This window comes from Crotalus tigris, unplaced genomic scaffold (assembly GCF_016545835.1).
Source record: "Crotalus tigris isolate CLP2741 ecotype Arizona unplaced genomic scaffold, ASM1654583v1 scf7180000023637.1517150, whole genome shotgun sequence".
In the NCBI taxonomy this organism is placed as follows: domain Eukaryota; kingdom Metazoa; phylum Chordata; class Lepidosauria; order Squamata; family Viperidae; genus Crotalus; species Crotalus tigris.
The window spans coordinates 945,018-971,703 of NW_024100094.1; the positions used below are offsets into that span (position 1 = coordinate 945,018).

The window sequence follows — 26,686 nt, forward strand, 5'->3', positions numbered from 1 at the left end:
GATTTGTAGGAAAAGCAATCTGGAGACTTGCTATGGCAGACAACAGATCTCTTTCACAAGGCTGCTTTAGTTGTATCTTTAACCCAGCCTTATTTTCAGATCTTACCAAATAAATATATTATCTTCAAACTGTATAGAGCAGGGCTTCCCAACTTGGATCAGACAACAGTTCTTGCCATCATAACTTCCAACTCTCCACTCAGGAATTGACTAGGAATAACAGAATGACAGAATTTGAAAGGACCTTGGGGGTCTTCTAGTCCAACTCCCTGCTCAAACAGAAGACCCTATATCATTCCAGACAAGTGGCTGTCCAGCCTCTTCTTAAAAGCCTCCAGAGATGGAGCACCCACAACTTCTGGAGGCAAGCTGTTCCATTGGTTCCACTTAGTAAATGTGGTCTTACTAAGGCTTTACAAAGTGATAATAATACTACACTTGATATTGATTCCATCCCTCTCTTAATTGGCTCTTTTGGCGGCGGCTGCACACTGCTGGCTCATACTTAAGCGATTGTCCACTAAGACAGAAAAGATCCCTCTCACATTTACTACTACCGGTATTGAGCAAGGTTTCACCTATACATTTGGGTTTTCTTGCCTAAGTGTAAGACCTTACTTTTGTCTACACTGAATTTCATTTTGTTGGATAGGCCCCAGTGTTCAAGTCAGTTGAGATCCATCTGGATCTTGAGCCTATCTTCTGTGGTATTCGCTATTCCCGCCAGTTGAGTGTTGTCTGCAGATTTGATGAGTTCCCCTTCTATTTGTGTTGTGTCCTGGGCCTGATGAGGAAACTCAGCAGGCCCAGAATTGTTGCAAATGGTCCCAGGCATTCTAAAAGCTGCCCAGGACCAGACAGAGCGGCGCGAGCCTTGTGCGCATGCGCAAGGCGCGAAGAAAGAAGAAATCTTATTGGTTCACTCTGTCCGGGGTTCAAGCCCTATAAAAGGCCTGCGTGCCTTTTGCTATTTGCTTGGAGTTGGAGTAGGAGAATAAAGCATTGTTAGTTGTCACCATGTGTCTTCATCATTCGCATGCGAACGGAGAACACAACAATTTGTTATTTTGCTGCCTCTTTAGGGAGAAAGGTACTTCAAGGGGCAAGGAAAGGAGGGAAGGGAGGGAGGATTTATCCCGTTCCTATCTTGGGGTAGGGAAAAAAATAGAAATAAACTACTACTTCAGAACTGAAAAACTGCTGGTAGTAACCAGGGTCACTTGGCATAGAAAATACTGTCTGTTTGCTGCCATATAATGGTTCCCTTGATCTGTGCAGTCCAAGCCATACAAGTTGCTGCCAGATTCACTGGGGCAAATCAGGCATTTCCTTCTGCATGCAAAGAGGGGGAAGTCTGCAGGCTCTGAGACCAAACTTCACCTGGGAGGAGCTTCTACTCAAAGACGGAGCCAATACAAATGTGATGGGAGTAAAACAAGTGTGTTGCAATTATGAAGATATAAGGTCAGCATGAAACTTCCTCTTAATGTTACCAAGAATTCTTACACTTAGTAAAACTATTAATACAGACTGCATGTCTTTCCCCCCCCCCCACTCATATATGCCTGTTCAGCATTATACATTTCCTTTTTCGTAAGTAGTAATCTTTTGGGCAAAAAAATCAATATTTTCTTTGCCAAAATATAAAACAGAGACAATAGTCAAAATGCTGAGGTAACTTTATTTCCCTTTGTATGTCAGTGTCAGATAGTTCACCGGGAGGCTAAATTTCCGTTAGCTGAAAAATTCTAAGCAAGTCAGGGTTGTAAAACCCTTCCTGTCCATATCTAAGGACTGGCAGATTTCTGTTAATGGCAGAGAGGAATTTTCCAGATGGAAAGTTCAAAAAATACCGCGTAAAATGGGACAGTGACTTCATCTTTCTATCATTAACAGATTCTTCTCTTTGGGAAAAAAAATAGATGGAAGAAGCCGTGGGAAAGTACAGAAGGGTCTCACATGGAGGACCATGACATTTTGATGCTCTGTAAAATGTTGTGAAGGAGGCAGAACGAGGGTATAATTGAGGTCTCCTATGGAAGCCCTGATTTGTGGGGCATCTAAAGATCAGTCAGACTAATTACAGCAGTTTTGAGTTGATTAGAGTAAAAGTTTCATTGGGGGCAGAGAGGTATTTCCTGTTACTGCATTTTAGAATATTGACGATCTTATATACTGTGCATACACTGTTTCTTATTTCCCTTGCAATATCCCTGCAAACTGTCTATTGTCCCTGGCCAGGACTGGCCCTGCCCCTTGCTATATAGTATAGAGGCTTCCCAAAAGAGAGATCTTAAAACCTCAAGATGTCCCACCTACCAGGGTGGAGTCACACCCTTGCTGCTCATTTAAAAGCATTTCTATTGTTCTCATGCTTCTTCCTGGAGTGAGAACTCATGATGGGGACTCTGGGGTGGAAGAGGCTGCAGTTCCTCTTGATAGTATGCTGGTTTTTTGTGAGCCTGGAAGTTCCTACAGGTAAAAGGGGAGAGGGAAGAGAGGTCAGGGGAAGAGTTTTTATTTTTAATAATAATAATAATAATAACAATAATAATAATAATAATAATAATAAAGGTTGGAAGGGATCTTGGAGGTCATCTAGTCCAACCCCCTGCTCAGGCAGGAAACCCTATACCATTTCGGACAAATGGCTGTCCAGTCTTTTCTTAAAAATTTCCAGTGTTGGAGCATTCACCGCTTCTGGAGGCAAGTTGTTCTACTGGTTAATTGTTCTAACTGTCAGGAAGTTTCTCCTTAGTTCTAGGTTGCTTCTCTCCTGGATTAGTTTCCATCTGTTGCATGCACCTGTGACCTGTATCTTTAACATCACATTCAGAAATTAAGCCCCTTACCCTATTCTTTTCCATCCTTGGGGGGAAAACTTTATATCTATGTACCGCCAGCTAACAGAAGCACAGGAACAAATCCAAGTTTTAAAAAGCGGCAGCCCCAATGACACTTTGCACTGGTTACTAGTTTTCAGTTGCCACAGCAGAACTGGTGTACTTTGGATTAGTTCCATTGAAGGCAGGGCTTCAACCAGTGTTTCCTCCTATACAGCTCCTGCCTGATATGCACCTGTTAAATAGAGGGAGAAAGGAAAGAAAAGAAAAGGAAAGGAAAGGAAAGGAAAGATTTATGTGGGTGGAGTCCTTGTTGCTTGGTGCTCTCTGAGCTTGGTTGTTTTCTTGCAGTTGTTTCATTACCGAACTAGGTAACATCATCAATGCTAGAGATGTTCTGCTGTTACCTGGTTTGGGTAATGAAACATCTGCAAGAAAACAACCAAGCTCAGAGAGCACCAAGGGCCCCCACATTTCAACCCTGATCTACAAATATGCTCCTTTAAAGATTTATTGATATCCCACCTTTATTATGTTTATAAATAATGAAGTTATGTTATTTTTTCCACAAAACTAACTACCCTGTGTGGTAGACTGGGCTGAGAGTGACTGGCCCAAAGTCACCAGCCCGCTTTCATGCCTAAAACAGGACTAGAACTCATGGTCTCCTGGTTTCTAGCCTGATGCCTTAACCACTAAAGCAGGGGTAGGCAACCTTGACTCTTTTATGACATAAGTGGCTCAGGAATTCTGGGAGTTGAAGTCCACGAGTCATAAAAGAGCCAAGGTTGCCTACCCCTGTACTAAACCAAACTGGCTCTGTTCAAAGTAGAATGCTTTTTGGAGGGTAACTTAAGCCTGCAGGAATGAAACTTAGGCTAAAAACCACAGTGAAAAATATTTCCATGGAACTTGAGATGTCACCTCCAGTTGCTTCCCACGGATATATTGACTCTTTTTAAATCTCTTAAGAAATTGGATTAATACCTGGTTTTAGGTGAGATTGATTGCTGCCCAGGCAGAATCGATGCAAAATCTCTTTAGAAGTACATAGTTATTTAAATATCTATTTTTAGTGTAAAAAATCTGTAAGGCAATCGTATCAGTTGTTTTAGACTGCTGTATCTGCACAGGCACTGAAACTGAAAAATAAGACAAATTATTCTGAATTATTATCTGAAATATCTAGAATTGTAGCCAAACTTTGTACTATAGCAGTGGCAATTAGATTTTCTGAACTTGGCTACTTGCCTAGGGATGCTTAGCTGAGCCATACATATTTTTTTAACAAACACACCTATTATGCACTTTTTTTTGCTTTTTAAATGTTTGTGTGCGTTTGGTCTGTGATCATTATGATCTATATTTTAATAGGCTAAAGTAACAGATATGGAAGAGAGTTTGGACAATATTAAGAAAAGCTTTTGTCTGTGAATGGAAACCTCCTTATATAATGTTATTTTTTTTAATATGATATTTATTGAAGGTTTTTGGAAAAGGAAGATAAAAACTAATAGAAACTAATATAAAGTAAGAACAAGAAAAGAAAAAGAAATAAAAGAGAAAGCTAAAAAGTATAAGAAAGGAAGAAAAAGTAAAAGTAAAATAAAAAAGGAAACGGTACAAAGAAGTAGTTTCTGATTTTATAGTCATCCAAGAATGTCATCAATGCTGTCTCAGTCCATACCCTGGCCTGAATCCTATTTATTTCATTCAAAATAGCCTGCATTTTTCTTGATTTTTCTAATTCTACTATCATGTTATATAAACTAACCTCTTATTACTTGCATGCCAAACCATTCTTAAATCAATAGATTTACATAAACTATTTTTGACTTTTAATTTCTTTTTACAATTCTCCACAATTGCTTCTTTCTATTCCAACATTTTATTTAGTCTCCATCTAAAAGAATTAGATTTTCTGATCTATTCTGAACCAAACTCACAGGATTATGATCTGAAAAACTCTTTGGCAACATCTCTATTTTAGTAGCCAAATTCTTTGAAGTTCAAATTATGTCTTTTAATGAAAAGGATTTACGTCTTTCAGGAAAATAGGTATTTTCTCTTAAATTGCCATTTTTCTGTCTCCATATATCAACCAGCTCTATGTTGTCCATCAAATAATAATAATAAAAAACTTTTGATAATTTGCGTAAAGTAACCTTAATATTTTCCTCAGAATTTCTGTTGCTATACCTCAATTCTCCAACCAACATTTGTATAACATTAGACAGAACTGTAGGATTTCATGTTAATTGGAAAGGCTTTCTAGTCTAGTCAGTTGAACTAATATAATTGGTAGAAATCTGGCAACCCACTCTGCTGTGCTCTCAAAAATTATCTATTTTAACGGTTAGTTAAAGGTTATTTAATCTAATTCTATAGTAGATAATTTTATTATTTATTATTTACAGTTTACACTTTATGAGGAGCAGCGCAATGGCTCAGTTGATGCTGGGCTTGTCGGCTGGAAAGCCAACAGCCTGGTTTGGGACTGAGCGCCACTTGGATGGGGTGAATTCCATTACTTGCCCCAGCTCCTGCTCACTTAGCAGTTTGAAAGCAAGCAAATGTGAGTAGATAAATAGGTACCACTTCAGTGGGGAGAATGACCGCCGAAGGCTCTTCGGAGAGCCTTGAAATTGAGGGGAGCGCTGCACCCTATAGTTGGCAACAATTAGTGGAGTAAAATCCACAGGGACTCCTTTCTTTCCCTTTCCTTACAGTATATACCACTGGAGCCAACAGAAATTATTCTTAACAATAAATAGTACAATACACTATGAAGTTCTTAGGAATATTTATTTTTTGTTTGCAGCATTAGCATATAGCCTTCCAGCAAACAAATCATAAGCAGTTAAAGTAAGGATATCACAATGATAAAAGTTACAATCCAAACCCATTATCTGAACATTATCTGTTTTTTAAACATTATTTGTAGAAGAAAGTCCAATTAACAGGAACTAAACAGATAAGTGAGTGTGTTGTGTTGATAATGAATTACAAACTTCTGAGAATATAAAACTTAGTGTAAAAGTGTAAACTTCTTGCTTTTGATTCAGAAATATATTTTTCCCGTGTTGCTTTTTTTGTATTGAATGCAAGCTCTCCTCTTTATTGTCTGTTATCAGGCAACTGTCAACAACATAGAATTAAGATTTATAAATTGTACTCTGGAGCTAGCTTCCATAAATCCCACCTTGAGATCTTAACCATCAGAAATAAAATAAAGTATGATGACATTTTTTATGTTTACTACAGCAGAAAGTTTCATAGATCAATGTCCACTTCCTTAGGCACATGAAATGTTACCCTTGCTCAGTTGACAAGGGGAAGGGGAACAACAGATGCATTGCAGAGACATGTAAAAAGTGCAATTGGTGAGCATTCATTAAAAGTGAAACATCATAGCTTTCAAACGCCTGATCACTGCAGGAATGAGGGCAACTATGATTCTGCTAAGAAGACCCTAATTTGCCTCAGGCAGGTGGAGAAGGAAAGATAGAGGACAAGGAGCAGAGATCTTCTGGTCCATTTAAAAAAAAAGGCCCAAATGGAGTAGTTTGGAGCGGTTGAAACTAGCCATCATTTAAATCCCCTAAAGTACTCGTGTTGCTATCTTAGTATCTTCTGGGAAATTAAAAAAGTTCAGCAGTTCGAGACGATGGTGATAACTGGAGGGTAGGGAGCAGTAATGGTAGAGTTTCCCTTCAGAAGTTCTTCCTAGACCTCCTCCTTTGCTTGGAGAACAGAATGGGTTCTGCCCTTTGGCTTTCCAGTGCCCCAGAGGGCAGTTTTTCAGCCCTTAGCTTGGCTTGTAGGACACCATCCCATCACCAGAATGGACAGAAAATTCAACAGCCAGTCAAGCCGGCTCCCAAATGAGAAGGTTTTTATATCCTCTTCTGCAACTATGCCTCTTGAATCTATTCCTTCATTCATAACAAATCTGGCCTCTCTGTTTGGTGAAGCAAAACGTGAGGCTTTGGGTTATTCTCCACACTGATAATCTGGATGTCTATGGAGAGCAAGATCCAATCTGGCTCACACACCAGGATTGCAGAGGTTTTGCCTTCCGAGCTTTTGGACACGTGCCGGACCCCTGAGAGAGAAGTTCTCTGAGGGATGAGCTCCAGCACAAATCCGAAAGCTTGGAAGGCAAAAACCTCTGGTCCCGGTGAATGGCCCAGATTAGATCCTGCAACATTATTGTGGGACACGTATATTTACCTTCCTTCGCCCATGGAGAGCATTCAGATGGGACTTGTTCCCTTGTATTTTTTATATGTCTATTTTATTGGTGTCCTAGGTAAATGGCTTTTTAAAAATGCAGGTATTTGAGCAAAACCGACACTATTAATTTTGAATACCTAACTGACTAAGAGACTAATTGCTATTGTGGACAAATAAATGCTCATGTTGAGTATAGTTATGAAAGGTAGAAAAAGGGAAATGAAACAATCACTTTAAGAAACAAGCATCCTCTCAGCTTTCTGATTTTTATTTTGCTGTCCCCTCCTGTCTCTTACATCTTCCTCTGGACTGTTCTCGTGTGGATAAAAATGTGTATCTCTGGGAAGTGGCTCTCAGCTGATCTAAACTGGGCTCCCTTTTTCAGAGGCTCAGAATATTCTGTGCTACAAAACGTTTGACGAAACCTCAGGGACTTGCAGGAACCTATTGGGAGGTGAAATTTCCCAGGAAGACTGCTGCCTAAACCATCAATATGGTTTCCAGGCGGCTCAACATGGGCCCTGCCAGTCCTGCCGGTAAGTGAAACACCGACAGTTCTAATTAACTACATTTTTGGCATGTGCTGCATAAATGGTCCTAAGCCTCCATTCTTTGAACCCTCCAAATATTGCCCATTGGTTGAGTGCTGGGCATCTTCCGTTAGGACTGCTTATCCCATCTCCTGTATAGGAAGAGAGGCTATAGGGTAGCCGCAGGTAGTATGCATGTCGCATTATGCCATTCTCAACTGCAACTCTGCTGTCTCCAAGCAGGGCTAAATAAAGTTTCTGCCCAAAGATTCAAAAGCTCCTATTGGTCACGGACAACAATATTCCATCACGTGCTCCATAGACAGAAGTATTTAATTTATACCCAGACTTCCTGTTTATACTTGAACCACCATTAAGGGCAACTTATTTAAGAGCCTTGGTGGCAAAGTGATTAGAATGCAGTATTGCAGGCCAACTCTATCTACAGTCTAGAATTCGATCTTGACAGAGCTCAAAGGTTGACTCAGCTTTCCAACTTTCCAAGATTGGTAAAATGAGCATCCAGATCGTTGGGGGCAATATGCTGACAGTGTAAACGAGACATGTCAAACACAAGGCCCAGGGGCCAGATGCGGCCCGCAAAGTGCTTTCATGTGGCCCGCGAAGCCATGCTGGAAACAGTGAGGGAACGACCCCCGCTGCCTTGGCCCTGGCCCAGGCCGGCTGGGAGCCAATGTACAATTTTGTGGTGACCATCTATGCTGAAATGCATTCAGTCTTAGCTCCAAAAGGCCATCCAGAAACAGCGAGGAACCAGCCCCTGCCGCATTGGCCCCGCCCCCTGGATGCATGCTGGGGAGGTGTCACCCTTTGTGAGGAATGAAGAAATGCACCATGCCTTGGCGCTTGCCCCAGTCCCATCCCCTTCTGCCAGAGATCCTCAGATCTGTCCCACTCCTGCCCAGATCCCCACGTAGAGCTGGCTATGCCCTCCCAATAGGCCACACCCACTACATCCACGCCCACTCATTAGGCCACACCCACCTGCCCCCCCAAGGGCAACCGCAATGCTGATGTGGCCCTCAATGAAATTAAGTTTGACACCCCTGGTGTAAACCACGCAGAGAGTGCTGCATAGCACTGTGGGCCAGTGTACAAGTCTAAGTGCTATTGCTATTATTTCAATAAAAATGTGGAGTATAAACCATAACAAGAATATTGATGCAGTTAGAATCAAAACCCAAATTAAAATCAGTTATTAAAATTAATTAAAATGGTTAATTTAAACTTTGATCTGTGTCCATGAATCATGCTAAGCCCGGGTTTTTAAACGATGATTTACTGAAGCCATTATGAGCACAAGTATCTGTAAACCCAGGCTGTATAAGGCAATTTCCTACATTTCAATATATTTTTGTACTTATAACTTCCAGACTTTTTTTTAAATTCTCCCTGCCTGTTGTTTTATCTAGCACTGGATTTGGTTAATACATTGACCAATACATTTCTTTCTCTACATCTGAGTATAGAGAAATACCTAGAGAAACAAAATGTTCTATTTTAATTTCAGATTATCCCTTCTAAAGAAATGTGACAGCAGATTTAACCAAATGTTGTTCTTGTCCATTGAATTAACACTCTGGCAATCACCTCCTCCTCCTCCTGCCACTCCCACTCCTCCACCTCCTCCTCCCCCCCCCAATGTTCTTTGTGGAATTATGGAACACAGATATAAACATACTCTTAGATACAATTCCTAGTTAAATTGAGGAATATGTTAACAGAACATGTCATGATGATCAACAATTTGGACAGCTTTTTGACAGATTAATAATGGTTAAATCTACCCTAAGTAGAAGCTTGCTCATATCTTGCACTCCTTGGAGGCATTTGGATGACAGCCACTATGGGATCAAAATGCTAGGGAAAAAACGGCCCTTTCCTCTAATCCAACACAGTTCTTGTTGGCTTGTATTTGGATCCCACTACTGGAGTCCCTTAAGTATTTCCTTTCCTGTTAGGAAACAGGATGCTGGGCTAGATGAACCCTTGATCTGATCTAAGGGAATCCTTCATGGTTGGTGTTGTGTCCTGAGCCTGCTAGAGCAGAAAGCAGGCTCAGAATTGTTGCAAACGGTCCCGGGCAAACCAAAAGCTGCCCAGGACCAGACAGTGTGGTGCCAGCATTGTGCGCATGCGCAAGGCGCGAAAATGGTCAGTTCCTATTGGTTCACACTGTCTGGGTCTCAGGCCCTATAAAAGGCCTGTGTGCCTTTTGCTGCTTGCTTGGTTGTAGGAGAAGAGTAATAAAGAGCTTGTTGTTTCACCATGTGTCTTCGTCAATTGCTAACGAACGGAAAACACAACAGTTAGATTTTACATCATGGGGAAACCCTGATCCAAGTCAGTTATTACATCCCTCTTTGTTCTTCTTTTCCTATAGTGAAGCTAGTTGGAATGAATGGAGCTCGTGGAGTGCATGCTCTGTCTCCTGCACTGAAGGTGTCCAGCGACGCAGTCGGGTGTGTTATGGCTCCCGTGCAGGGACATGTCTGAGGGATACACGTGAAAGGGAAATGAAATCCTGCCTTCAAAAAGAGTGTTGTCCCAGTAAGCATCTTTCTCTACTCTTGATCTTTGTCCTAAGCATGAAGCTAGAAATGAGTCAGGGTCATTTCTTTATCCTTGCATGACCTTGAATTTTGAGATTTTGGAGTCTTATGAAGTAGGACTCTAAATTAGCTGGCAGTGTTACCTGTCCTAACCCCACCCACCACCTCCCCCGCCGCCATTTTAAGTGAAATTTTGAGAATTCCCCCCTCCAAAGCACCACCTGAATACTTATTCATTTAGGCCATCTTGCTTTTCTACATTAAAAAAAATAACAACAGAAGTTGTGGGGGAGGTGTCTTTGTGACATCACAAGTGTTAGTTTGTCAGCACCAATCACAATCAACTTTTAATGCCATGTTCCAAAATATTTCTTTTTTTCCTTTTTGGCAGAATGTACCCTGTAAAGAAAAAGGTACATGTAAGTTGGATTCCATGAGGGTCCTTCCAAATTTAGGCACTGGAGGGATTTTTGTCTCTTGCCCATTTTAGTGGCAATGGCATCCTATCTGCCTAAAATTAGATTCTCACAGTAGCTGCTACTTTACACCCATGTATCTGGCAGGTAGTCCTATTTATTTATTTATTTATGAGACTTATATACCGCTTTAAGTGCAAGCACTCTCTAAGCGGTGTACACCAGTAAGCAATGTATATATATATTTACATTGCCCCCAACAATCTGGGTCCTCATTTTACCTACCCCAGAAGGATGGAAGGCTGAAGCACTACTAGAGCCATGATCTTGTGACTAGGGGGTCACTGTGATGGTTGCTGTTGTGAGGACTGGTTGTAAGTCTTCCCGTTCAGCACTGTTGTAACTTCAAATAATCACTGAAGGAGGTGTTGTTAAATGAGGACTTAGATAAAGACTTAAATAAGCTTAAAACATTTTAGTTAGATCCATAAATAACAATAGCACTTAGACTTATATATCACCACTATAGTGCTTTACAGCACTCTCTGGGCAGTTTACAGAGTCAGCATATTGCCCCCAACATAAGTTCATTTTACTGACCTCGGAAGGATGGAAGGCTGAGTCAACCTTGAGCCCTGTCAGGATTGAACTCCTGGATGTGGGCAGAGTTAGCCTGTACTAGGGCATTCTAACCATTGTGCCACTAGGGCTCTCAAAGAGATAGATAGTCAATGTCTGAGGCACCTACTTTCAGCAATAGTGGATAATACTGGCTTTGACAGAATTTCTATAGTTTATGAAATAAAGTTATTAATTAACTAGAAGGAAGAAAAACACCACAAGCATTCTTACTTCTTCATGCCTTCAGCAATTATTTTGATGGGCAGAAAAACAGGAGACAAGTGGTGGTCTTGGTTGGTAGAGATAGCAGGCTAAATTGTTTTTAAAGAGAGTTACAATAGACAATTGAAAGCAGGCAAACAACCTTTTTTTGTTTTTGTTTTTCAAAACTTTCTATTGTTTTCCTTTAGTGCCTGTAATCAGAAAATTTAAAGTCAGATTTCTTTGATGATTTGTACAGCACGTTAGTGATTTTGTGTGGAACAATGATCCCATATTTCTGCATGTTTTGGTACAGCTCCAGAAAATAGTGGCTAATAAGCCCACACATTACTGTTTCTTACGTGATAACTTGTTTTGATACTTTCACTTCCTCATGTGTGTAAGTCTTTGGGAATTCCCTCCTAAGGAAATGGGATTATGCAACTTAGAAATTCCCTTGGCTGATGGGTCTCCAGCATGCCTGAACCTTGATCTCAGCTGTTCTTTCCTTGCAGTGATGGGTGCATGGACAGAATGGAGTGCCTGGCAACCTTGCTCAGTGACCTGTCTAACTGGGACCCAGATAAGGGAACGAACTTGCACCAATCCAGCCCCTATCTGTGGAGGCACCTGCTCAGGAGTCAGCAAAGAAACTAAGATATGTGATACCCAGCAGATTTGCCCAAGTAAGTTGGGATAGAGAGGCAGTTTGGTGTAGTAGTTAAGGCATATGTTGGAAACTGGAAAACCGTAGGTTCTAGGCCTGCCTTCGTTCCAAAGCCATCTAAGTCAGTTTTTTTCTCTTAGCCTTAGGAAGCAGTTAATGACAAACTATTACTGAAATCTTGCCAAGAAAACTGTAGGGACTTGTTCAGGTGGTTTCCAGGAGTTGAAAGCGTGTGTGTGTACAAACACACACACACACTCACACTCTCACACACACAAACAAACATTGGGGTAATTAAACACTTGAAGAACAATCTAAGGTGAAAAGCAGCGTGATGGAGAAAAGGGAAATGTTTATTACAGATTATATTTCAATCTCTAATTTAGAGTGGGTAATCTGCTCTGCACACGGATTCACTGAAGCTCCCTTCTCAAGTGTTACTGGATTTGGGCTGGGGAGCAACCAGTTGCTGAAGGCTTGACAACAAACTGTATGGATTCCAGTTTCAACCCTGATTGAAGGCAGTTTCACTGACTTCTATTCACCACTAGACAGGAAAAGGTTAATGAACAACTTCTTAATTATGCAAAATATCAGTGATCACTTGAGTTTTACTAGCAGATCAATACAGAACAGCTTTATCTGAAGTTGTTGACAACAATCAAATTCCTCTTTAGAATTGTAAGATTAGACTCAACAAATAAACTTTACTTAGGGTCAAAAGACCTAAAAGTGATAAGGATACAGTTGGCAATTCCATAAGGAAGCTGTGGCATTTTTCTGGCCTGGTTCACAATCTCAGGATTTGCAGCAGAATTTCCTTCCAACTATGAATAGCAATTTTTGGTTTGTTAATTTTTAAAATGTTTCCACACTTCCTTTGCTATGGAAAGAAGAAAGAAAGAAAGAAAGAAAGAAAGAAAGAAAGAAAGAAAGAAAGAAAGGAAGGAAGGAAGGAAGGAGGGGGGGAGGGAGGGAAGAAGGAAGACTTTGAGAATGGGGAGATAAAAGGCAATAAGAAGAGATAGAAAAAATATGAGTGTACTAAGACAGTAATTTCAACTCCCCTAACTTCAGCTCTCAGGATTTTGCAAAATGAATTTGACCCTTTTGGGAGGAACCAGCTAGGGAAACCTGAATTAAAAGAAATCTCAATGATAGATCAGTTTGATCAGATCAGGCAGATCGAGGGGAAGAGACATACTGAGGCCTGACAGAAAGAAGAAGAAACGATGAACCCAAGATAGCAGAAACAGATATGACTGATATGAATTGTACTCCTGGTCTCTTCCACAAGTCTCTGACCCAGCATCCTCTGACTCTCATTCATATTTTTCTTTTCAATGTAGCTCACGGAAACTGGGGCAACTGGGGACCTTGGCAGCACTGCTCCCATACTTGCACTATAGAAGGCTCAGCTGCAAAGCCTCAACAACTACGATTCCGCTTATGTAACAACCCTCCACCTTCTATCAATCCTCAGGGCAAGGCATGTCCAGGAGGAAGCCAGGAGTCCCAAAGCTGCACAGGACTGCCCTTCTGTCCACGTAAGAAAAGGAAGCCACACTTTTAGTCAGGTGTAGCATTCCTACACTTAGCATTCCCAGGAAGATGCTCTTTCCCTTTATAGCAGGCCATGGGATCACCCTCTCAACAAAGGAGAAGAGCAGAGGCTGTGCTCCTTGGGGTCTTGGGCCAGCTTGTTCCAGGTGAATAGACCCACTGGCCTGTTCGGATTTGCTCTTATTTTGAAACAGGCTCATTTGGTCATCTTGATTTGGCTTGATGAGAGTTGCCCTCCAGGACACCTGGAAAGCACCAGCTTCAGGAGAGAAGGTCCTGGTTACTTTTTAAGAGCAGGAAAGATACAATATGCCAGTGATGGCGAACCTTTTAGAGACCGAGTGCCCCAAAACTGCCTCTGCCCCGTCCCCCACCCCGCCCACCTGCAGGGCCACTCACCGCCTCCACGGCCCACCACAGATCGCCCAGGCGACCCAGCAGCCCCATGGTGGCCACACCCTCCGCACTCCATGCATCATCTGTGTGCGATGGGGTGTGAGGTGGAGTCTTGCCCCGCTGTCCGGCTGCCATGTGTTTGGCTGTGCTGCTCCACGTGGTCTGTGCCCGGGGGCGACTCTCCTCCAGGGAGGATGCTGGTGAGGAGGGGGCTGCAGGGGGAGGCGGGGCTGGGGCGACAGCACACGTGTCCACAGAGAGGGCTCTGAGTGCCGCCTCTGGCACGTGTGCCATAGGTTTGCTACCACTACAATATGCTATTTATGGTGTGTCTCTGAACAAGCCTGTTAGAATCTGCCTCTTTTCTCTTCTGACTCCACCCACTGTTTTCTCCCACAGGGGATGGCAACTGGGGCAGCTGGAAACCATTCCAACCCTGCAGTGTGACCTGTGGGGTCGGCCAAACTCTGCAGAAGCGTCTGTGTGATAACCCTGCACCAAAGTATGGAGGGCAGAATTGCCTTGGGGAGGACATACGAAGACAACCGTGCACTGTCAGGGTGCCCTGCCCAGGTAATGGGGAAAATTAAGAAGGTAAAGGAATAAGTAGAGACTGTGAGGGATAATCCAGAACCTGAACAAAGAGAGCTGCTTCTAAGGTAGCTGAATCCAGTGAGATGCTCCCCACCCCCAAGTTATACAACTGTTCTATTCTAGAAAGCTTTACCTAAGTTGACTTTGGCATAAATTGGAACCTAAATTAGATGTGATTTCTGAAAAACTAAGAGATGGGGCAAGCTGAACACTGGAAAACAGGACTGATAGATTTAACAGGGTCTCTTGAGTCAGGATGATATTTTTTGCATAGTCCTTGGTACTTCTGGGCTAGCAACATCAGGTATCTTCAGCAGAAGTGGCGCTGCTGTTCCTTTGCCCTTCTGGGTACACTGCCAGAGATAGGACCCCAGATATACAGGGAAGGATGCTTTTGTTCCTGTAAAACTGTTGGTGGCTTTGGGCTTAGATTCTTCTCTCTCAGAGAATCTGGCTGGAGAACTGCTCTCTCAGCCTCAACCCTTTTCTGCACTGACCAGATCTTTTTTAAACATTTCCCATAGTGGATGGTTATTGGAAGGAATGGACTCCTTGGAAGCCGTGTAGCCTTCATGAGACTGATTCTGATATTAAATGTAAGGACATTGCTGCCTCTCAGATAAGAAGTAGGACCTGTACTGGACGGCACCATGAGGGCAAGCGTTGTGTGGGATTCTCCAGAGAATCCAGGACCTGCTACAATTTGGAAGGATGCAGGGGTGAGTATTGGGAATCAGAAAAGGTACAAAAAGATCTCATATCCCAAAGCAGTCTTCCTCGATCTGGTAGGCTCCAGGTGCCTGGCAATTACTAGTCCCATTTTGCCCAAAGAGCTCATTGTCTGGGAATTGAATTCCAGCACATCTGGAGAAGGTGGCTTAATCTGCTTTTCTCTTACACAATCCTGAGAAAGTTCTTAGAAGTAACAGGGATTCCACTGAAACCTGTTCTGAATATTAAGATCCTCCTAATCCAGGTAGAATTTATCTTTTTTACCTTTTTGTGAGCATATTGATTACCTTCTGAAAAAGTTCAGGGCTCCAGTATTTTGTGCACTGACTGATGCAAGTGGTGAGGTAAAAAAATGCAGAAAATGGAAAGAAAGAACCTTATAGAAGTAGGGATTAATTCTGAAGGGCCCTTTCTGCATCTTTGCAGCAGAAGTTAACTGTAAGCAGCACTCACTGATTGGTGTCCACAACATCATTCTAAAAAACCTTCTACCTGCAGAATTTTGCATTTAATATGGCATCAGAAAAGGATTATTTTTAAGTGAGTTTCATCAGTAAATACACACAGTGCTTTTAAAACAGCAAAATGTGTGGATAAGGAGGAAGAATTGGTATAGGGTTTCCTGCCTGAGCAGGGGATTGGACTGGAAGTCTCCAAGTCCTTTCTGACTCTGTTATTTTGTTATTCTGTTATTGCTCACCAAGCCAGCACCGTATTCAGTTAACTGCTCCTTTTGTTATTCATAACCCAAACCTGGGAGGAAACTGCTCACCTCATGGCTGACAGACTTTCCATGATTTCCCTTTTTGTTGTTGTTAGTTGAGAAGTCGTGTCCATTCACAAATGTAGGGCGATTGTGTCACCCTAATACTGTATATGTGTTTGGCATATAGCCCCCCATCTAATTTCACAAGAAATTTGTGGTTGAGAGATAACAACTGGCCTAAAGTCTTTGGGTGCCTGTGTTTACGTGATACCTTTAGCTAGCTTACAAACCCAGATGAAAAATTCAATAAGCTTGTTTACTATTAAACTGGATTAGATTTTTATGGGAGGTTTATTTTATTGGGCAAACATAACTCATGTGGTTGATTAATGCAAAGCCATAACGTTGCTTAATGTAGTACTCAAGTTACACATATCTGAACTTTATTACAGTGGCCCCCAACCTTTTGGGCACCAGGGACCAATTCCGTGGAGAAAGGTTTTTCCCCAGACTAGAAGGAGCTTGGATTTGCAGGCTGCCTGCGTCCCGTGGTTGGGGATTTGCTTGTTTGTGCGGCCTGATTTCTGGCATGCCACAGCCCAGTGCCAGTCCACAGACTGGGGGTTAGGGACCCCTGCTTTATGATAAGGCAGAGATTGCCATTCATGTCTTTCTGGGCCCAGCCTGAAATGGCTGGCATGGTCCTATATGAGATAATGGGCTGGTTTTGATTGGTGTGGTTTTCCTCAGTGCCGGGAGCCTGGACAGCTTGGAGTCCTTGGGGTCTCTGTGAGCCAGCCTGTGGACCTGAACCTAAAAGATCTCGTAAGAGAGTCTGTGCGCCCATCTACCCTAATTATTCGTAAGTCTGAAATCTGGAAGGAAGGAGGGTTGAAATAAGAACAGTTTCGGACAAAAGTTAGGATCACCCTGAAATTTTAATCTGGTTCTTAACTTTTGGGGATTTGTGGGTACAACTCAGTCTACTTGGTTTTATGAAGTTAGTTCAATAACTGTCATTGCAATGGCCATCTAGCAGAATGTACAAGGAGATCCTGCTCACACCCTCATATGTATGAAGAGCACATTCCTGACTGGGGATTTCAGCATTCCTAAAAAAGTTCCCAAATCAGCTTTTACTCCTTTGGTACCTTTCCAAATGGTTGAGGACTGATGGGGATTGCAAGGCTCAGGATTTCCAATGTTCTGGAAGGTGCCATCTTAGAGAAGGCAAGTAAGAAGGAACATTTTGGGTGGGATCCGGCTTTTCTGCCCTTTGCATCTCATTCTGAAATATTTTCTTTTACTTTCAAAGGAACAAGGGAAGCCATAGACTGGGGTGCCCAGGAGTATTCAGGAGAGATGCTTTTCATGCATCCTTCCCTGCACCCCTTAAGTACTTTATCTAAATGTAAAGGATAATGCTATCATGTTCCCTGGGTTGAAGTATTATTGTACAGCAATCAGTTGCTAATTTGGGATTTTTTCTGTAGATGGAAAAGGCTACCTTCACAGTATCCAATTTCTTGGGCCAAACAAAAGGGTAGAACCTGACAGGCTTCATGTTGAATATGAGGATTGCTACATCCTTTAACAGACTTCTGTTTCCCGTGTGGGACTTTAATAATTGCTGGACTTGCAGAAAGGAATCCCTCAATTTGGTTTCCAGGTCAGAGCTTCTTTTTTGGACAGTACAGCTCCCAATTCTGAATGAGAAGAGTCAGCCTGGCAGCCATTCTGGAGTCTTATTATGAGCACCATGTCTTGATCCACTCAGTTAAAAGCGAATCCCAATCAATTACAAAGGATTGTAGGTGTGACAACCAACCTTTATTCTGCCTCTCTGACAAGGGCAGCAACTAAAGCTTTTTCTCAGAAATATGATGAGGGACAGGTTAAGGAAAATGATGGGTAGATTTCTTGCTGGTGGAAGAAACCTTAACTTGTTGCTCTCCTGAACAACTTACAGTAGCCATAATGGTAATCAGTTCCTGTGATAAATGATTTCTGAATAAAGAGCAATTTCTGCAATCGCTCTTGGCATCTCTCAGTTCCTGTTGCTCCCTGTCCATTTCTCCCCTTCTCATTCATTCGCTTGCTTCTTTCCCAGAAAATATTGGCTGGGGATGCTCTGAGCTGGCTTTCTATACTTTGGGGCAGGGGTGCTTGGTGCCTGCTTGGTGATTTTCTTCTCTTCTTCTTTCTTTTTTATCTGTTCCCTTTCCATCTGTTTGGTCTCCTTGCTTTCCCCCACGGCTAGTGTCTCACCCTCCCTGATGTCACAGGAGCAGTGGCATTTGAGCTCCGATGCTCAGAGCACAAAAATGAAACCAATACAAAAATAAAAAATAAAAAAAAATGGTGAGTTGCCTGTGCAGCTTGAGCCAGAAACCAGGGCCAGCTCTGCCATGAGACCCAATGAAATAGCAGCTGCTAGAAGGTGGGGAGCAGCAACAAATTGTTGGAAGGCAGGAGCAGATCTGACATATGGCCTACCTCTGGCTCAGGAGAAGACAATACCTCATGGCAAGACAAAAGGTCAACTGCCCATCTAATCAAGTTCTGTAAATTTAGATAGAGTACTTCTGTGTGCCATCTTGCTCTGCCCCTGGTAGCCAGTGGGAGGATTGTGTGGGCTCTCTTGGTCTTCATCTGAGGGATGGGCGGTCTAACATATCAGGTTAAGGCTGCCAAGAATGACATTCAGGTTTGGGGTGTCTGGGGAAGAGGGTCTTTAACTCTGTCCCCATTAAATCCTGTCACGAGGCAAGATTAGGCCCCTTCCATTTTCTCAATGGTGCTGATCAAACTGCTCCTACCAGTTTCATCTGTTAGTAGTGGAGATAGTAAATTTGAATCACGGGAGGGAGCTAAGACCTTGCAGGGAAAGACCATAGTAATCTCTGCCCTACAACCTATGGCATCCTTTAGAGTCAACCAACCATTGTCTTTTCAAAATAACAGTAACACAAACAGGCTTTATATCTGGCTTGGTGATATTACAAAGGCATTATAAATTGCTGCTAGTGTGTGAATGATGCTTTTATGTTCTGTTTCCTTAGCACTATCCTATTCCCAACAGTCCATCAAACTTTTTAAAAGGCTGCTTGGGATTCCAACTCTTTTTGGAAGAGGGTATTCAAAGAAAGCCAACTTTATGGGATTTTTGCCTAAGTAAAAATCTCTGTGGTGGGGTGGGAGGGGAGAGGGTCAGGAGTGATTGGATCATGGTAATGGGAAATTAAAAAGGTGATGGGTAAGGTCTCTGAGCGCCATATAAAACCTAGATATTACTCATATCTGTCCTAGACAAATAAGATTGGGGCACAAGGAAGAGAAAATGTACCATTCATTCTTTCTAGGATGTTGGCTCTGATTTTCTATTTTTTTAAATTTTCTCTTCCGGGCTGCAGGAGGGTGGTGACAGGAGAGGACGGGAAGCAGTACAATGCAACATTTTGGGGAAACCCAAACCCTCAGTGTAAGCATCTGGAAGGACAAGATTTGGAAGTGGTGGAAGAAACACCGTGCCAAAATGTGCCTCCTTGTGAAGGTGAGGAGGTGACAGTGAGGTTCCCTTGTGTGTGTGCCCATCTCAGGAGCCAGAGGGGAAACTGCACTCCGAATTCTGGGCTATCTTGGGAAGTATCATGGACAAATCTGCAAGGGACCATCCTGTATTTAGGAATGTTTTGAAGTTGCTGGCATTTATCTGTGGTTATAGAGAGGATGCAGGTGTCAAGTATTAGATGTATTCCATGTATTCCAAATACAATTTTTCTGCAAAAAAATGGAGGAAGGGGAAGGGAAGGTTCGATCATGCACACAAGAATGCTCCTGTTCTCCATTGGATTAGAATTTTGCAATCCTAAGTGTTAGATTTGCGGGTAAAAGGCATTGCGAGGAAATGAGTAGTGTAAACAACAAGTCTTCTTTATTGATCACTCCAACAAAACAGCAACAGAAAAAATGGCGCACAGGCCTTTTATAGGGTCCTTGCACCGGACAGCGTCAGCCAATGAAAACCTGGCTGTTTTCATGCCTTGCACATGTGCACAAGGCTGGAGACAGCCAGTCTGGTCCTGGGCAGCTTTTGGACCTTTTCCAACATTTCTGAGCCTGCTGAACACTCAGGACATAACACCCTTCCCTCCTGGATGAAACAATAGTACCCTGATTGTTATAGCAGCACAGGTACATGTGTTCAATTGACTGGATGTTATTGTGAAGCACAATATGCACACAGGCAGAGCACTCTTACATTTGTAATTATACAAAACAACAACAAAATAATATGCTGAATATAACACTCCTTCACCTGAGTGTTTGTTCAGCCTCTTGTTTAAGAACTAGCAAGGTTCCCTTGACTTGGCAGAAACCTCACATAGTCCTCAAGATGTTTGGGTGGGCTCTTGGCCCGCTGTGACGTTCTTATGGCCAGTGTGTGTGCCTGGCCTGCCAGCTCGCCTACCAGGCTAGGCAGACCAGGACTTTGGTGCCCCAAATACCCAAGTGACCCACCCAGCTGCTGACTGGCTGGATCCTCTGAATCCAAGCCAGGGTTCCTTGGGTAAGGTGTGGTGCGTTGTGAAAGAAGGAAATCAGCTAATCTGTGATGCCAGCTGCCATATGTAATTCTCTTGAGAGTATCTTTGGTAGTGCACCCCATCCTCTCTGCCTGGCCGTTGGAAGATGGGTGGAATGGTGCTGAAGTTGCAAGCCGGATCAGGTTGGCCTGTAGAAAAGCCTGAAACTCAGAAGAAGTAAATTGGGGGTGGTTAATTGAGACTAGGACATCTGGAGGTCTATGGGAGGCGAAGATTCCTCTCAACACTTGGATGGTCCTAGCAATAGTAGTGGAGGAAACAGGCACAACCTCTAGCCACTTGGAATGGCTGTCAACGAGGAGAAGGAAGAATGGTCCCTGAAACGGCCCAGCGTAATCTATATATACCCTTGACCAAGGGACTTGTGTTTCCTCCCACCTGTGTACAGGGGCCTGAGGTATTTCAGGCCTTGACTGTTGGCACACTTGGCACCCGTGCACCTGGGCCTCAATGGCTTTATTGAGCCCAGGCCACCAGAGATGGCTGCGCGTGAGCACTTTCATCCGGACAATCCCCGGATGTCCCTCATGCTGAGAGATCAAGATTCTAGTCCTCAATGAGGCTGGAATGACTAGCCTACTACCCCATAACAGGCACCCTTTGAATGTGGAAAGCTTGTGCTTCCTTTGCCAGAAGCTTTGAAACTCAGTATCTGGACATGTGTCAGGCCATCCTGACCACACCCATGTCAGCACATGTGTAAGCGTGTGATCAGTGGCAGTTTCTGCAGCCACGTCCCTAGCATTGAGGGGAGATTCAGGCAACTCCTGAATGGAGAGAATATTAATAGCAGGAGCAGGATCTGCCTCTATCTGTTTTAGAGGTAATCTGCGGAGGCCATCTGCATGGCCCATTTCTTTTCCAGGTTTGTGAATCAGTGTGTAGTCATATGCTGACAGGAAAATTGACCATCTCAGCATTCTAGGAGATATTATGTGAGGGGTTTGCTTGTTTGTGGTAAACAAACCCAACAGAGGCTTATGGTCTGTGTAGACCATGAAGTGGTGGCCATATAAGAAATCATGAAATTTCTTTATGCCAGCCACTATGGCCAAGGCTTCTCTGTCAATCTGAGCGTAATTACGCTCTGCAGATGACAGAGTCCTTGAGTAGTAGGCCACAGGGACTTGTGTCCCATCAGCCTTCAGGTGACTAAGTACTGCTCGCACCCCATAAGGAGATGCATCGCATGTGATGCACACAAGCAATTGCTCATTGAAATGTGCTAAAACCGCATTTGAAGAGAGCAAGGCCTTAACCTCATTGAAATTCCTCTCATGGACCCTTGTCCACTGCCAATGAGCCTGTTTATCCAAGAGCCAGTGTAATGGCTCAGCCACTGCAGCCTTGTGGGGAAGGAATGCGTGATAGAAATTTAAAAGTCCCAGGAAAGCCTGAAGTTCGCTTTTGGACTTGGGGCCTGCTGAATTGCTTGAAGCTTGGATTCAGCAGGATGGATGCCTTGAGCATCAATTCTGAAGCCTAAGAATTCAGTGGAAGTGACTCCAATTTTACATTTATCTTGCTTCAGTTTCAGACCCGTTTTGTCGAAAACAAAGCAAGATAGCCCTTAATCTTTCAGCTAAGTTTAGAGATGACTCCCCAGCAATGAGGACATCATCAAAGTAGGGACAGACCCCAGGAATACCATGGAGTGTGCGCTCCATTACACTTTGGAAGATGCCAGGGGCTACATTAACCCCAAACTGCAGTCTTTTGACCTTAAAGTCTCCCCTGTGCATTACAATTGTTTGAGCCTCAGCTGTTGCCTCATCAACAGGTAACTGTTGGTAGGCCTGTGCCAAATCAAGTTTTGCAAAAGTTCGCCCCCCCCCCTTGAGAGAGGCCAGAATGTGACTTACCACAGCACTAGATATGCATGCTGTTGCAGCACTTTGTTCAGTGTACATTTATAGTCCTCACAAATTCAGACTTCTCCATTAGCCTTTAGAGGCATTACAATGGGGGTTTCCCATGGATTAGAGTCCACAGGTTCTAAGATGCCCTGCTGGAGCAGCTTGTCCAGCTCTGCATCAATTTTGCTTTTGAGAGCAAAAGGCACCTTTCTGGGCTTAATCCTAATGGGTGTGATAGCTGGGTCTAAGTGTAGGGCAATGGGAGGCCCCTGGTATGAACCAAGCTCTGTGCTAAACACATCAGCAAACTCCTTGAAGACTTCTGCAAGGCCTAACATTTGCAGGCTGTGAAGCAAAGTCACTTGGATCCCAAGGGCCTTGAACCAATCGAGTCCAATGAGACTTGTGCGATCACCCCCAACTACCACCACATCTAGTAGGCCTTCAAAAGCCCTACGCTGTACCTTGAGCGTAGCCTCCCCCTTCACGCTGACTCTGGAATTTTGGAAGTCAGTGAGAATTAAGTTCGATGGCCTGAGTTTGACTTGAAGGCCACTACTGCTGCAAATCCTTTTGAAGGTGTCATGCGAAATGATCGATAGAGCGGACCCTGTGTCCAACTCCATCGATAAGGGAACCCCTTGTAACTTCACATCAATGTGAAGTTTTTTCTTAAGAGGCTTGTGTGTCCCTGTTGTCAAAATGTTCCTGCGCAATGCACAGAAACCCACCCTGTATTGGCTGGGGACCCTGGTAACTTTCTGAAGCAATTCTTCCCGAGGTTGGACCTTCTGGCGACCCAAACAGACAGAGGCAATGTGGCCTTGCCTTCCACATGCCCGGCAAATGGCAGAGCAGAATTGGCAGTCAGCGTGCTTGTGGCGTCCTCCACACCTGAAACACTGAGGAGATGCTGGGGCCTTGTCTGGACGCTCCTTTGGCCTTCTCTCCATTGACAGGTGCAGCCTATCCACCTCCTCTTCAGGATCCTGTTCTGGATCTTCTCGAGCGACCTCTTGATGGACAGTCATGGGGGCTGGAGGGTTCCTGGCGAGCCGCAAGGCCTTCACAGCGCCGCCCGCTGCTTCTTCAGCTGCAACCTCTCTCAAGGCATCTTGGAATGAAACATCTTCCTTGGCGAAGATCTTCTGCTGCAGCTCACGACTCCTTAGGCCACAAACAAAACGATCCCGCAGCCTCTCTTCTAGGTCCTTGAATTCACAAGGCCTTGCTACTTGCCTTAAGGCAGCAATAAAGTCCGCAACAGACTCACCAGGCCTCTGGTCCCTCTGCTCGAACGCGTGTCACCAATCAATCACAGAAAGTTTAGGCTGGAAATGTTCTTTCAGCATCTTCTTCAAGTCTGCATAAGACACTGACTCCAAAAGCGCTGGGGCCACCAGATTCTCTGCTATGTCAAATGTTTCCTGTCCACAGACACATAGCAGGGTAGCCGCTTTAAGGCCGTCTTCTCTTATCTAATTGACCCTGAAGTAATTCTCCACCCGTACCATGTACGAATTCCAACGTTCCGGGTGAGAAATATCAAAGTCTGACAACCGGCCAATCTTAGACATCTTAGCCTTCTGCAATCCTCATTAATGCCTTCACTGCAAACCTTTTATTTGGGAAGTGGTCCTTCTACTGAGCTCACCTCCAGCGATGCTGTACTGGCAGGTAGAGTCGCGATGCTAGACGCTGAACTTTCCCAGGCTTCAGGACTTCTTGGGTGAGTCCTATCTTCTTTTATTGTTTGTCTTGTTTTCAGCGATCCCCCCTTTGTTGCCACTGTTAGATTCGCAGGTAAAAGGCATTGCGAGGAAACGAGTAGTGTAAACAGCAAGTCTTCTTTCTTTCTTTATTTTTTTAAAACTTTTATTAAGTACAAAGAAAAAAAAGGATTAAAAACATTGAACATGGTAAATCATTTTTGACTGACATCTCAGTCCATATTGTACATTAATTACATATAATATACCTATATACAACTATACATTTCTAGTCTCTGTCTCAATTTATCTCTTTACTGTGACCTCCATTTTTTCCCCTCCATCTATAAAATTTATTCCATATTCGATAAAATTCTGTTTCTTCTTGATTTTTTAATCTTTTAGTTATCCTATCTAGTTTTGTGCAATACATCATTTTCTTTATTAGTGCTTCTCCCCTTGGTACTTCCATTGCTTTCCACTTTTGATGAATATCCGTTATACATTTTGGCTAATCTGGCCGGAGGGAGATGCCATCTGTAAACCATCTTATACAGGTTTTCTTTATATGATGTCGCCACTGTGATTTTGTTATTTCGCTCTCATACTAACAGCAAGTCTTCTTTATTGATCACTCCAACAAAACAGCAACAGAAAAAATGGCATGCAGGCCTTTTATAGCGTCCTTGCACCGGACAGCATCAGCCAATGAAAACCTGGCTGTTTTCGTGCCTTGCACATGCGCACAAGGCTGGAGACAGCCAGTCTGGTCCCAGGCAGCTTTTGGTCTGCCCAGGACCCTTTGCAACATTTCTGAGCCTGCTGAACACTTCAGCAGGCTCAGGAAATAACACTAAGGATTGTGAGATTTTTCTGGGCCCTCTGCCCAGATTCCTGGTTCCCATTTTACAATACAACTTGGGTGGCAGGTTAGTGATAAATGTAAAGGAAGCATTTGGGGAGGGGGAATCTTTATTCCTGCATCAAAAATTAAATCCTGTTAAAGAGTACAGTGTGGAATTCTGTGTGAATGGCTCCAAAGCAGCAAGGACTTGACTCCTGGTTATTTAACAAAGGCATTTCCCCAATTCAGTATAAAGCTGCTAAAGTAGAAGACATTTAAGAAAACTGTTGCTTTTAATATAATACTCTGAATTCAAATGTGGCACTGAATATTCAAAGCAGGGCCAGCAGTTTCTTGGACTTCCTGTTTACTCCAACTTCTTTTTTAAACTTTCTTGTAGATTGATTCTACAGAACTGGAGGCTATAAATTGTTGTCCTGGAAATTCCTGCAAACCACAATATATGAAGCTGTGAGAAATGGTGACTTTGCTTCCTATGATTTTTGAACCCATCATCTGCTGCTTTTTTAATGATTAAATAATCATAGGGTAATACATTACATTGGACTTTTGTCTCTTCTATATACAGTAAAGAAGAAAAAAATGCACGTGTTCTGTGTTATGTTCCTGTTTCAAATATAAGGCAAACTTGATTTTAAATATTTTTTAGCATAGCATCTATATTTACAGTTTAAGGTATACGGTTCAGTGTGTGTTAAGCCAATGATCTCTCATTTAAGAGTTCCACAGGAGTTAAAGATATACTTTAGCAAAGGAATCAACGGCACCAGAATGTTTTACTTGTAGATGAAAAAAGCAATGAACATATAGATGTGCTGAAAAATAGGCTAGTCAGTTTGCTTTAAAGCCATAAACATTTGTAAAACAAAAAAATATTTTAGAGATTTCATTATTAAATTAATGGCATTGTCAGTTACCACCTCATTCTTGCTTGTGCTTCGCTGCTATGCAGTAACAGGCTGCCATGAACTGTGGGAAGAGAGAATGAAAGGGAAAATGCTTGGGGAAACAAAAGTAAGTGCTGCATCTCCTTGAGATGCTGCCTCAAGGTCATCCAACTGGAAGGAGGAGAGAGCCGCATACTAAACTGCACTTGGACTGTTACAAAAACATCTTGCCTGAACCCGATTGGTGATACTGGGATGGGCAATGAGAGATAGTTAAGGGAGAGAAAAGTAGAACTTAGGGATTTTGGCATGTGATTCTCAGTTCTGGCTTTGCACTACTGCAATATACTTGGCCTCTAATAAAACTATATATTTCTCAACAAACTGAGCCAAGGATTGTTTCTATTTAGAGGTTTAATTGTGGCAGGTCTGGCAGGCATGTTCTGCTGTTATGGAATACTTAGCCACACTCTCAGTTTATTTGTCCTGGAGAAGTCAGATAATAATCTATTTGAGGAGTGTGTGTGTGTCTGTGTGTGCATATTTACCAACATACTTCCTCTTTCTCCACCTATTATTGATCCTCCATGCAATCCTGAAGCCTAATTTTCAGCAGAGTAAAGTTGCAGGGCTACGAAATGATAGTATGGAGTGCATTGCTTTAGACCAGATGGATGCTTAAAA

The 26,686-nt window shown here is 43.0% G+C and overlaps 1 protein-coding gene across 1 annotated transcript; it reads left to right on the top strand.

Moving 5' to 3' along the window:
• The first annotated feature begins 2,337 nt into the window (after nt 1–2,337).
• Nucleotides 2,338–26,386, top strand: LOC120297595 (complement factor properdin). Its single transcript, XM_039320402.1, has 10 exons — nt 2,338–2,478; nt 7,465–7,615; nt 10,014–10,180; nt 11,936–12,106; nt 13,437–13,634; nt 14,446–14,619; nt 15,165–15,359; nt 16,829–16,940; nt 19,492–19,631; nt 25,495–26,386. Exons 1-10 carry the CDS (start codon nt 2,397–2,399, stop codon nt 25,497–25,499), a joined length of 1,395 nt encoding a protein of 464 aa, XP_039176336.1. The 5' UTR covers nt 2,338–2,396; the 3' UTR covers nt 25,500–26,386.
• Nucleotides 26,387–26,686: the final 300 nt, after the last annotated feature.